At 35.5% G+C, this 18,040-nt stretch overlaps 1 protein-coding gene across 2 annotated transcripts in view; it reads right to left on the bottom strand.

The window, feature by feature from the left end:
• Window positions 1–236: 236 nt before the first annotated feature.
• Window positions 237–18,040, bottom strand: part of LOC120770437 (NADP-dependent malic enzyme) — a 33,260-nt gene continuing 15,456 nt past the window's right edge. For both annotated transcript variants that reach the window (XM_040097915.1, XM_040097908.1), the window contains exons 3-5: window positions 1,895–2,230; window positions 628–1,789; window positions 237–562 (exon numbers count right to left, since the gene is read on the bottom strand). In XM_040097915.1, coding sequence (XP_039953849.1) covers window positions 444–562; window positions 628–1,789; window positions 1,895–2,230 — 1,617 coding nt within the window. In that variant the 3' untranslated portion in view covers window positions 237–443. The remainder of the gene's footprint in view (window positions 563–627; window positions 1,790–1,894; window positions 2,231–18,040) is intronic.

Below are 18,040 nucleotides of genomic sequence, written 5' to 3'. Positions count from 1 at the left end.
TTTGTCAGGTTTCGCATATATACTTATATTGTGTTTAGGGTCGTTGGAATAGGTCCATGTTTCGCCACCTGCTGATTGAGTCTTACATTAAAACAATGAAGACGAATGCGGGCAAAAAGAACTTTTTCAGGCACAGAGACGTACAAAGAGAATAGTATTTTTCATGCACGTTCGGAATATTGGAACAATGGAATAATAATAAATTTACGCAATTTCTTGGCAAACATATCAAATTATTACGGTTATTACTTTGTATTTAAATATTTCTTCTTTATTACATGTTAGTATGATTAGGCATTAATTTACAGAATAAGATTTGAATGTATATTGATGAATATTTTCTTCACGTAATAATTTTGGCGTCGAGTGCACATTTCCATTCGCCCAGTTCAGTTCACTCACTTTACTTCTTTCACGTTAAGCTAAGTAATTCTGCACTATGTTTACAACTTATTACACCACGAATATACTTCCGGCACAGCAGGGCTATAGTTTACGTTATACATCTGAGACTTGATGAATTCACATTTGTTTTCTGGCTCTGGGAAAACGGTGGCCAAACCTAAAAAAAAATTAATCAAAATTAAGTATTTCGGTTAATTACAGAATTTACTCATATGAACTTACCCTCTTTGTAGGCATACTCAACAATCGCAACAGCGATCTCTACTGAGCACTCAGTGATTTTTTCCAATGGTGGATACAGACTGCCCTTGGCTAAGTCTTCATCGAGACTCATTACCGCCAATTTCTGAGCGGCCATTAGGAAAATTTCTTCAGGAATTGTTTTAATACCAGCGGCGATCACACCCAATCCAATACCTGGGAAAATGTATGAGTTGTTGCCCTGACCGGGATGGAAAACTTGGCCTTTGTACGTGACAGGTGCGAACGGTGAGCCAGATGAGAAGATAGCACGACCATCTGTATTTTGATAAGCTTGTTCAGCGGTACACTCCGCCTTACTGGTAGGGTTCGACAGGGCAAAAATAACGGGTCTCTCATTCAACTCGGCCATTATTTGCAGAATTTCGGGTGTAAATGCACCACCTACAGCAGCAGCGCCAATCAACATGGTTGGCTTGACGATTTTTACGGCCTCCAGCAAGCTATCAACGGGTTCATGTTGGTGAGCGAAATGTAGCTTGTGTTCAGTCAAACCACCACTGGGACGGTTTTTCACAATCAAACCGCGACTATCCACAAGCCAAATGCGATCTAATGCTTCTTTCTCCGAAAGTCCCAAACGGATCATTGCAATTTTACATAGATTGGCGATACCCAAAGCAGCTTCGCCAGCGCCAAAGAACAGAATTTTGTTTTCCAGCAGTGAAGTTTTGGTAAGTCTCAAAGATGCCAAAATACCAGCAACGGCAACTGAGGCTGTGCCTTGAATATCATCGTTGAATGTACAGTAATTATGACGGTATTTTTCTAAAAGGCGGAATGCATTGCTATTGCCGAAATCCTCGAACTGAATGAGGCAATTCCGACCGAAACGACGTAGCACAGCTTGCATGAATTCATCAATGAAAGCATCGTACTCCTGACCAGTGATACGCTTCTGACGCAGACCAATATATAAAGGATCATCCAAGATGCTCTGTGTGTTGGTGCCTACATCCAATGTAATTGGCAGGCATTGATGCGGTTTAACACCAGCCAAGGCGGTATATAGCGATAGTTTACCAACTGGAATACCCATACCGTTGGCGCCCAAATCGCCCAGACCCAAGATACGTTCACCGTCTGTGACCACAATGGCACGAATATCAGTTTCAGGCCAGTTCTATAAGAGAAAGTATATTGATGTATTAAAATTTAGAATTTTAGGTTTATTGATTTATTGTAAATGTGTAACAGTTGAATATTTAGTTTTTCCACAGTTCTTTACCTTAAGCACATCATAGACATGTCCCTTGTCTCGGATTGTTATGTAGAGACCCTTGGGATTTTGGAAAATCAAACTGAACTTTTGACAAGCAAGGCCGACGGTTGGTGTGTAGACCAAGGGCATCATTTTGGCAATATCAGATCCGAGAACTTTATAGAAAAGGCGCTCATTGCGCTCAGCCAAACCAGAGAGGTATATATATTTATCCAAATCGTGTTCTAGGCGATCGAGCAAGATCAGCGCGTGTTTTACTTGTTCTTCCTCTGATTTGACTACAGCAGGCAGTAAACCTTGAATACCGAGTAGCTGGCGCTCTTCAACGGAAAACGCCAAGCCCTGAAATGAACAATAAGGAAAATGCAATTAATGCATATTTATTTTAAAGTGTAATGTATATACATAATTGTAAATTTTAATTAAAAGGAAATGAAAAACTTATTTTTCATCATTTTAAGTCCCAAATGGTCCATCAAAATTTTGGATTTAAAGTTCTCAATGATAACTACGGAGAGCTTGTTTAGTGGACCATGGAACCTTCAGAACTTAGGGTAAACAGCGGAAACTCTGAAAACTAGTCACGTCAATGAAATAACCTCTGTGAAATCAAGAGATCTCTCCAAAGTCGCCTTAAATTGGAATTCACCAATCGCAAACATTTTCGCTCAAAGTAATTGCAATATAGTTCAAAGAAATCAGTAATAAAAGATAGGGTCAATTAAAATATTAAATAAAAAATCAAATAAAAAATTAATCTTCCGAGCTTCATAATTTGTCCAAGACACTTTCAAATCACGTAGAAAAATCAATGTTAAATGTGATCTTTTCATAAATCTACGAGCTTAATCAAATACATTTAAATGTGTGTTTGTGTATACATATGTTTGTTTATAAATAAATATTAGTTTTTATAGAAAACATGCGATTTGTGAAAGTACGACCGGCGTGGGATAACCATCAGCTGATCATTAACTTTTAGCGATATGTGTGTACATCCGTACTTAAGCATGCGGCATACATAAATTGGACATAAATACAAAAACACAAAACCAAAATAATAATTTATGCTCGTGCCGCTCAAAGCAATTAACTTTCAAAACACCCCGTCGGGTAAGGTCCGCTATTTTATTGAGCTCTGTAGTACATACATATATACATATGTATATGTTAGGAAAAAAAGCAAATATGCATTTAAATATACATACATACCTACAGCATACTGAAATGAATTCATTTTAATATTTTAATTGGAATTATTTCGTATTTTACTTAAACTAGTTATCGGCGGTTTTTCTAGAAAAATTAATGAGAAGAAAATAAAATTTAATTACTTATATTTAGTTGCATGTTTTCTATGCCTATTTATGGACTAATTCGGGTGGTCTTTATCTCCTGAGTCTGGTGCGAATTGTCGCTCAGAGACAAATCTGACATATACGATTCTGATTTTCCCAACAAAAAAGAATGATAGGAAGTCATGAAATTGGGAACCTTTGTACAATGATGTTTTTATTTTTTTCTTATTCAAAGCATTCTTTCGCCACAACTAGAAGATATTACGAACGTTTTCAACTGGGAGCATCTGCTGTTTGAGTCACAATCTCTCAGTTACGCTAAAGGGTTTTTCTACAACTAAATATGAATGATTGGTACAATTTCGTTAGAATGTCAGTTCATAATCATTTCTTTGCAATCTTGTTTTTTATATACCTATTAGTTAACTGCATATTTGTCTATAAGTTTTGTGTAGATACATATATGTATATACATACATATACAAAAATAAACACGAACTTGTATAAATAAACGTTTCTGTTGAAAATTATTTTTTTCGAAATAGTCTCAAGTTCAATGTCAATCGATCACTTTTGTTAACATTAACAATATGCCTAGACATATGTAAGTATTATATATTATGTTTGCTTGACAGTAAAGTTTGTCATTGGAGGCACGACGGGATAGATTAAATTGCTCCACAGTTGTTATGTGCATTTTTAGACCGCATTTACACATATAGCTTTCTATACCTTGAACAGGATATATTTAGTTTGTCACGAAGTTTGCAACACCCAGAAGGAAACATCGGAAACTTGCCCGTCTGTATATACGCGAATTACTGCCAGTTTTTAAGAAATCGATCTTAAATTTTGCATACATATTTTTTTGATCAAGCTGCTGCTCATTTGTTGGATTCGCCAAAGCTATAGCATATAGCTGCCATACAAACTGACCGACCAAATTAAGTAGTTGTTTGAAAAACTTTTTTATTGGACGAGATATCTTCAGGAATTTGGAGTGGATTATTGCCCAAGACAACTGATAAAAAGTTTGATATACTAATATTTTGACAGCAACTTTATAAAGGGTGATACAAATAGAGGTACTTTTTTCAAAAGCCAAGTCATGTCATTCAGTATTGCTTGGCATTTTACCATGGAAAACTTACGAGACTGTAAAAATCGTTCAACTTTATTACGGAAATTCTCGTTCTATAAAGAATGTGTTTCGCGCGCTTAACTTATGGTCAATAAAATGGGCCCATCTCGAAACTAGTATTAATTATTGGATAATGTTCGACCGAATACGTCCAGCATGCAGTGAAGAAAAGAAAAATGTATACGAAGACCGTGCAGAGTCGATTCGGCGCTGTTCGCAGCAAAATTGCCGCTTTTGGGACGAAGAGCAATCTGAAGGGATTCAAGAGCTTCGACTCAGGTCTTGTAGCAAAACATCATGCGTGTCATTCACTAGTTACCAGACGGAGTGCTTGAGAGAGTCATCGATATTATTTCAAAAAATAAATGCCAAAGAATGTTCCTTCGAATGATAGTAAACATTCCTCATTAAACTTGAAGTTTCTGTTTTTTCTTAAAATTAGCAGGAAACCGCGAAATGGATCACCCTTTATAAAGTACGTGGAAATAAAATATCTCTATAATTTGTTAAGCTTGTTTATAAATGGGTGCCATTACGTGCTATTAAGCATTATGAAGAATTTGCCAACTCATGCTTGGCAAATAAAAAACAAATTACATTTTTTGCAGGTGTGTTTGTTACGTATTCCCCGTAGATACGCTTTCGCTAGTTTAAATAAGATATTTGTAATTTGCTCACAACTTAAAAATAATTTGCTGGAAAAAAATATAGGAATGATGATAGCAAATGTGAACCCGGAATAATATTTAGAAATTGTGAAATATTGACAATTATTAAACTTACGCAGTAGCTGAGATCGGGAAAAGGAAGGGGAGGGGCGTGGTTGAATTTTTAATGGTTAATAATGGATAAATAAAGTTATATGGCAATGTTGTAGGTAGTGAATAGGTAAGTCTGTAAAATCAAATGCCTATTCAAAAGCTTTGTATGTTACGTAAATATTTAGCTGAGTAAAACTATTAATTTGTGGAAGTGAAACCAGCTGTTTAGTATTTTTGCTCATTTATAGTTTCACTTGTTTCTATTTACCACCTATTTTTTATTCAGAGGCAAAACAGATGCGAAGAATCATTTGTGTTAAGGAGAAAAAAAGCTTACAACTAGAACAGATATTATGTTTTGTTTGTCAGCTGCTATTTTTCAGATTCATATACAAATTTCGGGTGAATAAGAACTGTTTTTAATGCTAGGCATACTTTACATGGAGCTTGCTGGTCAAAAAAAGCAAAACTAAAAAAAAAATTGGCAAGCGGATCACTTAACTTAGCGAAGTTCAAAATGCCGACCCATCAACGAATTAAAAAGTCGACATATTAAAAATAGTTTAAAGTGTCTACATTTTTACTTTGTGAACAGCGAAAGGGAGCGAACCCCCTTTTCTGCCGTAATACAGAAAGAGAATTTTACTGATTAAGCGTTATAATCTTAAGCGTGTTCGTGGGCGAAGGGCGAAGCCCGGAGGTCTTTGAACGTACAGCACCACCTTTCATATAATATATATTTTTTTTTATACCTCGTATTGTGTTGTGTTTTTTTGGGATCTAGAAACCATCTTTCTTTATTAAGTGTGATTTTTCTGTCCGTATTTTCAATTGCTGTTTTGATTGACGGAATTTTAATTTTTGAGGTTTTGATTGTCGGCTTTATGTTTTACATCCCTACTTATGTATATGTATTCAAATTATCTTTGCGCAACTGTCGGTTTAAACAAAGGTCCTGAAGAATATGATATTGTGGTGGGACCTTATGTTCTCAGATAACCGCGGCTTTAGGTATGCAATTATGCGCTATAATTGTGATCGGGAACTTCTACTCAGGAATCAAAACACCATATGATCAAATACAAATCCTTAAGCGATACCTTCGAAATAGGCTCCTGACTCGCCATAAGTATGCCATTGGAAGATCCAATTATACATTTATTTGTTATAAGCCTTGGTAGGCCTACAGTGTCTTTTGAGCCGCTATAAGTATGCCATTGGAATATCCAATTATACATTTATTGGTTATAAGCCTTGGTTGGCATACAGTATCTTCGACGAATTTTGCATTTTAGGTTACCAATAATTTTTCGAGCATCATTCACAACTTGGTGGAGAGTTTCGACATCATATATGTACATAAACTCACGTCTCGTCAGCTGTAATGATGCGTTTGATGAATATGGGGTCATCTGCATCTCATTTGTCACCTCTACTCGGCAATATTTTTCTTAAAAAAATCGTCCTCTTCTCCTCTGCCATCTTTCCGATGTCAACACGACGATTTTCAAGAACTGCATTTTGTAACTGTTTCAATGTTAACGTCATTAACAGAGGTCAATGAACGACTCGCATGCGGTGACTGCCCGACCATCAGTGAATGCTTTTAGCTACTTAAATACTTTTGTTCATTATAAAGTAGACTCCAAAAGACATTTTCAATGCTTCCGTAGCCAAGATTCCATTGCAAATACAAAATTTTATGCAGACTCGTTGTACATTTTTTTCCAGACGAACTTTTCGCTCTTAAACAAACAGCTGCTAAACACACGCTAATTGACTTAGAAATCAAAGTTTATACGAACATTAAAAAGGTAGGACGCTGTTAGCGCGCGCTCTTTAAGTGGACTAGCCCGGGTCAGAGGATATTATAAATTACAAATTAAATATGTAAATAGTAGACCTACATACATACATATGTATATGTTCATTCCAAAAATATAATGATCAAACAACTCATTCCATTGTTTATATTTAAGATAACAATCAAGAATAACAGAGAACCTGACGTAACAAATAACATTTTCATAAACGAACGGAATCAGAAGTTTTGGAATATGATAAGTCATATGTTGATATAGTCACATATGAACCTTAATTACTTTATATTAGGCACTGCCGATCAATTATTCTATTAACACTCAGAAAATTTGCACGTATTTATACTTTACGGCAATAAATGCTCTAATGATTAGATAAATGAAGTTCATTTTTAGAAATAACCAGAACTTCGCAGACTAGTCATAGTTAAAAAGTTATCGATCTTAAATTGTTACGCAACCATAATAATTGTTGAGTCAATATTCATAGCATACTAATTTGGAATTTAATCATTATTGACATTTTATAATGAGCACTCAGGGAAGTAATACAAATCTAGTAATAAAGATCTGATAGCCAAAACTGGCGTAAACATTTTGAAGTAGGCTCCAAGGTACTGACTATTCTACATAATATACATAGAGGGTTTGTTCGAAAAGTAATAGGATTGATTTTCTTCCGCCGCACTGCACGCTATGAAGGCGCGAACGCGCAAGGACTGGATTCGGTAGAGGACGTTCCTAGGTAAGGAACAAGCGGCTGGTCTGTTGTGTCCGAGCACCAGGAGAGTCAGGACAAACATTTTCGCGCAACGTGTTTCTGTGAGTGGTGCAAACCGAAAATGCAGCGTTCGATAGAACAGAAGTACGCGTTTAAATTCTGTGTGAAACTCGGTAAATCTCCGACAGAGACGTTTGATATGATCAAGCAGACAGGCTTACTCAGATGTTGCCCAATCAAGAAGTTGTGTGGCACCAGGCCTTTTTGATGCGCCGGGAAGAGGACGCTGATGAAGACCGGAAGAATGAGCAAATCCAAAGTGAAAACGATGATCATTGTCTTTTTTGACATCAAAGGCATCGTGCACCATGAATTTGCTCCTCTTGGACGAATCGTCAACGTCAAGTGTTACGTGGAAGTCCTAAACAGACTCAAACGAAGGGTCAATCGGGTCCGATACGACATCGCAGCCGATTAGAAATTGCATTACGACAATGCCCCGGCTCACACCGCCTTTCATGGGAACAGCTACCTAACCAAGGCCGGCCAACGCATTCGCAGCCGCCCTACAGGGCAAGCATTTTGAGACGACAGAGGGGATCCAAACAGCATGCACATCGGCTCTCAAGGCTATTCCGAAGAATGCCTTTTATGACGCCTTCAGTGCTTGAAATTCGCAGCGCTGCATCGAGGCAGAAGGAGCCTATTTTGAAAGTTTTTAAAGAATTGAAGCGATTGGTTCAAGAAATTTGTTTAAATCGACTCAGTCCCACTACTTTCCGGACAAACCCTGTACATATTTATGCCCTAGTAATTGGCTAATTGAAATTGTTGCTTACTTGAGCGCTTGGAGGGGTCGGCTATCACCTCATCTATATTTATGACGTAATATATATACCTTGTGAAATGATAACGGCACAAAATACTGATGTTCAGAATTGTTAGATACAACATAATTATGCAACTATATATACAGGGCCGTAGAGAGAAAGAACTGAAGCTGCTCGACCTTCCAAAGCAAAATCGCTTTGCTCTGTGTGTTCCTGCAAAGTTCCAAGAAGATTCGATGTTTCTGAGCCAAATTTTGTTCAGCGATGAGGCTCATTTCTGGCTCAATAGTTATGTAAACAAGCAGAATTGCCGCATTTGGGACGAAAAGCAACCTGAGAGATTTAATGGCTGCCATTTCATTCAGAAAAAACAACGGTTTAGGCAGGTGGAATCATCGGACCATATTTCTTTAAAAATGACGCCTGTGAGAACATAACCGTCAATGGCGACCTTTTACGCGCCATGATAACCGACTATGTGGTGCCTAAAATTGAAGCTCGTGATCTCGGCGACATTTGGTTTCAACAATAGATGCGCCACTTCCTGCACATCGCATCAGTCAATGGATTTATTGAGAGAACACTTCGGTTCGATTGGCCACCAAAATCGTGTGAAATCACACCGTTCGACTTTTTTCTGTGTGGGAATATGAAAAGTCTAAAGTCAATGCAGACAATCTTGCTTCGCTCAGGCCTAGGAGCAAAGCCTCAAGCGTGTTATTCGCCAGTTACCAGTCGAAATACTAGAATGAGTCTTTGAAAATAGGATTCATCGGATGGACCCAAGAATGTTCTTTCCGATGATAATAAACATTACTCAATAAATTTGAAATTTCTATGTCCTCACCCTGTATTTAAACTCATTTGAATGACACATAAATGTATGTAGTTATGTATATAGAAAGTAATACATATGCACATAGCCATATTGGCATCCATTTAGATAAGCATCTAGTCTGTTAATGACATTTCTAACTTTTCACTTTTCAATATCATTTAAAAGGCAATTATTCATACATACAAACTAGATATTAATCATGCAAACCTTCGTGGACACACATGCACAAAAATAATCGCAACTAAACACTTTCAATCTGATTGACTTTGCGAATGAGGGCGGGCAATTGCTTCGCATACAAGTGTCATGGTGTGTGCGTTTGTGTTCCAGCACAAAGTGAGGCCTGGCCACTCCAATCGTTGGCGCATAGCAACAGCGCGAATTTGCGCTTTTCTTACGTTTTCGTTTTGTTTTGGTTGCCTTTTCATGTTGAAATGTTCGGCATGCGCAACAGCTGACACAAATGACCTAAGCAGGCTGGTGTGATTGTTGTTGCCATAGTGTCTGTTTGTTATGAAGTTGGTGCAAAGTGTAGTGTGTGAAATAGCACAAAGTGTATTAGGAAATAAAAAAAAATGCAAAAAAGGCAAAGTAACACTTTTGATTGGAGAAAAGCATGCGAATAAAATGTCAAAAGAAACTACATAAGCCGTCTTTTGGCTCGCTTTGCTGCTAATACGAGCTTGAATTGCGCAATTTTTTATAAATTTATATTTTTAATTCAATTCTCTTGAAATTAAGTATACGTCTAGTTGCTTTGACGGTTTAGTAGAGCATATCTGGAACCAATTTTTTGTAATTTCGCGAATAGTTTTTTACGAACGTCAAGCAGTGGCTTTGTCGTTTTGTTCTGGCACGTTAGTAGTTTGGGAACACCACCAGACTTCTATTTTTTTCTATGTTACACAAGCTGCATTTTATTTCTCTAGCGTTGGAGAATGGCGAATCGAACAAACTACATATATCAGTTGTTCAAACAGATTGGGAACACTATGACCTCTATCACATACTCTGTTTTATAAAGTTTGTTTTTCGCACCATTTTTCATTATACTCAGAACAAGACATGTTCAGTTTTTCAAGAAATAAAATAAGTATTTGTATAAAAGATCAACGTGATTAGTAGATTTGATTTAGTCGCGTCCGTCTGTCTGTATATGAGCGAACAAGTCGCTCTATTTTCGAGATTTTGCTCTGAAATTTTGCGCATGCTTGAGACAAAATACCAAGAAGCTGCTCATTTGTCAGACCTCTATGTTTGTAAATATTTTTTGGATCAGGTGATCATGAACTGGAACTCCAGCTGCACGTAATGCTATGAACTCGTTAACGAGTTGAATTTACCGTCTTAAACGTATAATTAAATTTTGAAAAAAAAGTTTTCTAAATATCGTTAATAAAACTATTGTTGGTAATATTTGTATTTTGTATAGTACGACCTTTTAATTTAAATTTTGCGCGAAAACCCATTCATCAAAGTATTTTTTGTTAGGATGATGATCAACACGTCAATAAAATAAAGGAATTGGTGCTTAAGAATGGACAATTAACAGTCAGAGGTCTTGCCGGCATCATTGGAATATCGGAAGGATTAGTGAGAATCATTTTGAAAGATCATTTGGGCCTAAACAAAGTGATAGCACGATTGGTTCCCAATTCACGAAATTTTTTTGAAAAATAGCGTCGCGATAAAGTCAGTGAAACAATGCTTTCCTACTACCAAGAGGTCATGAAGCGTATTACTACTGGTGATGAGTCTTGGATGCTTACGACACGGAAAGAGACGATCAATCAGCCGAATATCGTGGCAAAAGGGGAGCCAAGGCCGAAAATACCAAGTCAAAGCAGGTAAAAAATCCAGTTTATGTTGACAGTTTTCTTGGATTATCGAGGTGTGGTGCCCTCCGAATTCCTTCCGACCGGTCAAACTGTCAACAAGGAATACGATTTGAGTGTTATGCGTCATTTGTGCAAATCTATTCGTAAAAAGAGGCTGGAATTATGGGCGGACAATTCTTGGTTTTTACACTACGGTAATGCACCGTTGCATACTGCATTCATGAGCTTTGAGCCAAATTTTCAACCAATGTCGTGGTGCAACCACCGTAATCGCCTTATTATATTATTGCTCTGTGTAACTCCTCGCTATTCAGCAAATTCAAACGACCGCTCAGAGGGAACCGTTTTGAGTTAATTTAAGACATTAGACGCGAATCGCTACGCGCATTGAAAGAATTCCAGAAATTGACTTTAACAACTGTTTCGAGGATTTTAAGAAACGTTGGCATAAGTGTATTGGGGTCAAAGGGGATTACTTTGGGAGGACGACATAAATTTTGAGAAATAAATTAAGAATTTTAAAATTATGAGTGAAAGTCTTACTATTTTTTGCTCTTAGTAGTATATTATATCAACTTAAATTAGTCTTGTTTAACGGTTTTTGGTTTTTATTATCTTTATAAAAGTGTAAATGTATCTATTAATGTGAGAAAAATCACAAGTGTGCAGTGTGTCATTCGTTGGAGATTGTTATTTGCATACGAAATTCAGGCTTTTATCTATCCCATTGTTCTTTCTAAATAATACTCACGATTATTATGCAATACATATTCATATACGTTTATGATAATAATAACGACATTGAAATGCAAAATTCAATTCGGTTTGTTCGCGCAATAATTGGAAAGGAAAAAAAAACAAGAAAAAAGTTAACTTCGGTTGCACCGAGGGCATAATACCCTCCACAAATAAAAAGGTTTCATAATAATTCAGATCATAAATAAGCATGTGTATATATTTTTAAGGTCTCTAAAATTTCCTTCTGGGAGTCACAAACTTTGTGGCCAACTTAATATACCCTTTTCAGGCTATAATAAATATACTATAGTATATATACATACATGAATGTATCTGATTCAATTCGCAATACTCAATAGGTGACATATCATCACATTATTGCTTCCTTTTATTTGCAATTTTCTGGTTTCGCTGAACGTCAACGTGCAGTTGTATGTATGTATGTATGTGCGTACATGTATGACATTTTTGCATATCTAAAACTAGAATATACACAACTATGTATGTACATATACACATTTGTGTTAATATTAGCGATAATTTTTTTATTCGTCGTGTTTTATTTAATTGTTTCGCAAGGCAAAGTTTACTTTATTATGACGCTGCAATAAATAACATTTTCGTTGGCGCGGAAATAGGGGCAATGTTTGCAGCAGATAAGACTCGCAAATAAATCGGTACACTCTCACTATTTTGTTGTTTGATTTTTACAATAAACCACACGGGATGATAACCGAAAGTAAATAAATAAATACAACGATAGAGTTATTAGTAAGCACATTTAATATGTATTAAAGACATACAAATATTATGTGTGTGTGCCTAAACAAATTTGGGGTCAGACCGAGATCACCGCGCCGGTGACAATGGTTGTTGAACTGGCGCAGACAGCGTAACGTCTGATCTTCCGAGTAACAATGATATGCCTTTTAATTAATGATTAAGCGTTAATTAGTGCGCCTATTTGCAGATTTAGTAACACATTATGCATATTTCTAACCTACGTCGCTAAGTACATGTATTAAACATTAAAATTAAAATTTGAGTTTTGCTTACTAATAATGATATTTTATATTTCATGCCTCCATGTTTCTAATGCTCTTTTGTACTTATGTATGTTTAAATGGAGCCTAAGTGACTGACGATTCGAAATTGCAGTTAATTGGAAATCCGGTTCGAAGAGTTGCTATGTAAGTCGTTGGGTGACGCATCAAGTATACAAAGTCAATCCAGACTTGTTAATTGTTTCTTAGATAAATCAAGAATAAAATAAAAGTGCCGGTAAACGAGTACTGAAATGAATTTAAATCTTCTTCTTTAATGGCGGAGACACCGCTGACGCGGTTAACCGAGTTAACAACAGCGCGCCAGTTGTGTCTTCTTTTTGCATTTTGGCTAGGTGCATCTCCACTTGATCTCTACAATGAAGTGGATGTCTTCCTCTTCCTCTGCTTTCCCTGGCAGGTACTACTTTCACATCTGCAGTGTTTTCATCTATATGGACGACATGACCTAGCCAGCGTAGCCGCTGTCTTTTAATTCGCTGAACTATGCCAATGTCGTCGTATAACGTAGCAGGACGGGGATGATGACTGACTTATAGAATTCGGTCTTTTTTCGTTGAGAGAGAACTTTACTTCTCAATTGCCTACTCAGTTCGAAGTAGCACCTGCTGCCAAGAGTTATTCTGCGTTGGATTTCGAGGCTGACATTTTTGTTGGTGTTATTACTGAAATTTTGTGTTTGCAATGGTCACGGGTAGTCGTGGCTTATAACAAGTGAAAGCAAAATTAGATAAACATTAACATGATTGTAATGGCTAAGGATTTTTAGAGAAATTATATAGGGCAACAAAAAGCCGAGGAAGTGAATCTGTTGGACAATTGAACTTTTATGAAAAACTGATGAGACAGTTGTATACAGGATACGGATCTACTTAGGGAAAATTTTTGTCAATACTTGTAGGTATAGATCTAATATTATATATGTACATATATAATATATAGAGGTACCTTGATATTTAAATTGGTTTGATTAAAGTGTGCCCGGGTTCTGTTTTTGGGATGCTGAGTTCATCTTGCTAGGAACAAATTATTTTATGTTTGCACATCTCTCAGTTCCTCTTTGAAATTCTTTCGATGGCTTTTTTCATTGCCAGATACGCTAAGAATCCGAGAATATAATTTAAAATGGAGTTTCATAGACAGTGTCGAAGCAAGTTGCTCTGTCTGAACAGTATGTGGGATAGCCGATTCTCAACCACAGAACTGTTATATAGAATTCAAAAATAAAATTGCAATCAATGTACAGTGCATAACACTGTACGCGATAAAAATATTCCATCTTTTTCTAGAATAAACTAAAAGTTGTAAACAAGTGAGATAAAATAATATTGCCATAATACTATAACATCAACAGTTGCTGAGATAATTTTGCTACTTTCATTTTCAATGCTAAGTGTATACTAATGTACTTATGTATGTAGATAAACTCATAAATATTCAAGCATATGCATGTACATTTATACAGAGATATGTAAGTGCTGAAGTGGAAGCAAAATAAACGAAAGCAAATACAGTGCTTTGATAAGTGAAAAATTGCTTTTCTCTGTTTAATTTAACGCTACTTTTAGATACTTTGCGTAATGCATAAAATAATTAATCAATTATTTTAGTGACGCACGATTGCTAAATGAAGATTTTATTGTGTGTTTGAATATAGATACTTATATAAAGATTACATATTAATTATTCCTAGGAATACTTGTGGCTTTGTGTGGCGCTTCATACACTCTGAACGAGCAGTTCACTGTCAGAAAAGTTCTTATATGAGAAACTTTATTATTTGACAAGATATCTTCTCGTAATTTGGCATAGATTATTGTTCAATGCTATGCTACAAGCTTCAGATCGGACCACTATGGCATATAGCTGTAGTACAAACTGACAGATTCAAATCAAGTTCTTGAATGGAAAACGTTTGCATTTAAAAGGATTTCTTGATGAAAGTTCACATGGGTTATTACTAAAGACAGTGCTACAATCGTCGAATATACTGTTCAGATCAGACCACTTTAGTATATAGAGGCTATACAAACTAACCGATCAATATCAAGCTAAATATCTTTTTATATCCTTGTATGGCATCAGATATGTACCTGTAAAGGGTATTATAGCAAATAAAGGTACTTTTTCAAATCGCTGGTCAACTTAATCGCCCTACTAAGCGGACTATTCGCATCAACATCACCAATCTTGCGACCCAGCATTCATTATTGGATAATATTCGATCTTAAGTTCCAAGAAGATCCCACGTTTTCAGACCAAATTTTGTTCATTTCTGGAACGAAAAGCGACCTGAAGAGATTCAAGAGCTGCCATTTCATATTGCAAAAAAAAACAGTTTAGTATGGTTCGTGGGCCGGTGGAATCATCAGTCCATATTTCTTCATAAATGATGCCGGTGAGAACGTAACCGTCAATGGCGACCTTTATCGCGCCATGATAACAGATCATGTGGTGCCTGAAATTGAAGTTCGTGATCTTGGTACCATTTGGATCGCATCAATCAATGGATTTATTGAGAGAATATTTCGGTAGGCAGATAATTTCACGTTTTTGACATTTTTCTGTGGGAATATGTATAGTCGAAAGTCTATGCGGATAAACCCGCTTCGATTCGGGCGAAATACCCCGCATTTCATTCGTCAGTTACCAGTCGGAAAGCTCGAACGAGTCATCGAAAATTAGACTCAACGGATGGACCACTTGAAGGGTAGCTTTGACTGCAGGGGAACTACTCCCGAATACAATGCGCATAAAAGCTTATAGTGACGGTCCTACAAGACTTAAATTGGCATCAGTCGCTATCATTATGAATTTTTAAGAGAAGAAAGAATTTCATTTTCCAAATTATAAATGTATGCAGTACAAAATCAAGCCAAATTATTCTTATTAAAATTAATTGGTTTTTATATGCATTTGCCTAATAAAATTATTGAAATTTCTACTCCAGTAATAAAGTGCCTCTAATCCCAAATAACACAAATAAATGCATAAAAATATAATGGATATCATTAATTGGAAGCAATGACGAGTCATGTGAATGAAAATAACACATACATATGTATGTATGTATATGATTTTGCCTAATTTCGTGAAATTTTGAAAGAGCACACAATATATCTAATGAGATGATGGAGATATTATATAGTACATGCATATTTATTTAACGTTGTTTTTTTTATTGAATACGCATTGGTGTGTGAATGTTTAAATTGCCAACAAGTGGCGCAAACAAACTCGTGCGTGAAACTTTGACCCCTAACAAGGTGACATAACCGAATGTATGCTCACATAAGTATGCAAGCTATTTAGGAGCTGTGCATACACAAACATACATGCATACAACTCGGTTATGTAGCACAGTTACTACGAAATCGATTCAACTTCGTTTTTCGGTCAAAATTTAAAAAGTGTTTGTATACATGTACATGTGGCTATATGTACTTATGTATGACCTGCTGAGTCGTGACGCCAAACATATATTTGTCGAAATTAGCATATGCATGTCATACATACATATGTATTTAATAGTCTGCCTTTCCCGAATACAGATATTTGTTGTTTTAAAGGTTATCAGCTGACATTAGAAGTTTTAGAAAGAAATATTCGTCATTTTGCGTCAACTTAGTCATTTGTCATATGATTTTATGTACATATATACATATGTAAGTATGTAGTACGCACAGATGTTTATATGTACATACATACATACATACATACATATGTGTCAAAATAACAATGACAAAGCGTTAAATTCTAATTTATTATTGATTATTTTATAGACTAAATAATTAAATCACTCTTCATCCTTTAAAAGCTGGATTTTCTATGAATAAGTGACGTCAGCACTCGCATAGGAAACCAAACAAATTTTTGCATAAAACCAATGCAATTAATTACTAAAGAAATTATGTCCGTATGCGAGTATACATATGTTTTAAATAGCTACTACCGCAATTACACACACATATACATACATTTGTATATATGCATGTATGTATGTATATACATATGTATTTTTATATGCCAATCATATGTTAAAGATGTCGTGTCTGTGGCGCTTAGATTTAACATTAGATTATTTAATGTCTGCACATGCAGCATTAGTAGATATTTATTTGCCGTTTTTGATTATAAAAAAATTTGATTGCGCTTTTTGTATGGGCTTAATCACGCTGGGTTTGAGTGACAATGAAATTATGGCACAAACTACAAATGTATGTACATACATATGTACTTACATATATTTGCGCGTGTATGTACATATGTATGCGTGTTTGCGATTCATATCTTTTCGCATACTCAAAGCATTATTATATTTTCTACAGATGACGTACAGTATCTAGCTGTAGAAAGTTTTTTTTCGATCCATTCTTCTTCTTGCAATTTTTGCTTTTCAACCGCATTATTTGCAATTCAAGCAAGTTTTTTTCAAAGGAGAGCGTGCATAATATCAAAACAGAGAGCAATTTCATGTATATGTATGTATGTTTATGTAAAGGTATGTGTTTTTGAGAGTATTAATTGTGAACAGCTGATAGATTAAGAGGGTGCTATTTTTGAAGAGAAGCGGCTTAAAGAATATTGAAGATTTTATATTAATTTTAAGTTGATAAATTTGTATGTGAGTGAAAAAATTCCTTAAAATAGTGTTGTTAATAATTTTAGCTTATAGAATTAACATTATTAAATATAACATTACCGGATAGTTTTAAATTTTTTAAATTGTATATTAGCTGGCTTGGCGAATTTCTCTAATCACTTTGACAATTTAAGGTATTTTTTCCCCTTTTCAGATCTTTTTTGTTTTTAAGTCAATCTTCTAGATATTTTAATAATTGTGCTACTATTCGGAGCGAAGACGAATTCAAAAACTCAGATATCTACAAATTTGATCCAGTCGTTCTCGACTCCCAGATTTTGTAGCTAATCCGATTTTGGTTTGTGTAAAGATATTGTACAAATATACAGTAAAAATTTCTAATCTTTCTAATACTTTCAAATACGTTATTAAAAAATGTCTTCTTACGATCTTTTTCAATCGCGCTAAATGAAAACAAAACTTTAAAAAGTAATAAAATTCATAAAATTCATAAAATAAGT

This window comes from Bactrocera tryoni, chromosome 1 (assembly GCF_016617805.1).
Source record: "Bactrocera tryoni isolate S06 chromosome 1, CSIRO_BtryS06_freeze2, whole genome shotgun sequence".
Classification (NCBI taxonomy): Eukaryota; Metazoa; Arthropoda; class Insecta; order Diptera; family Tephritidae; genus Bactrocera; species Bactrocera tryoni.
Note: the sequence above shows the minus strand (reverse complement) of the source record. Positions and strands in the feature narration are given on the sequence as shown.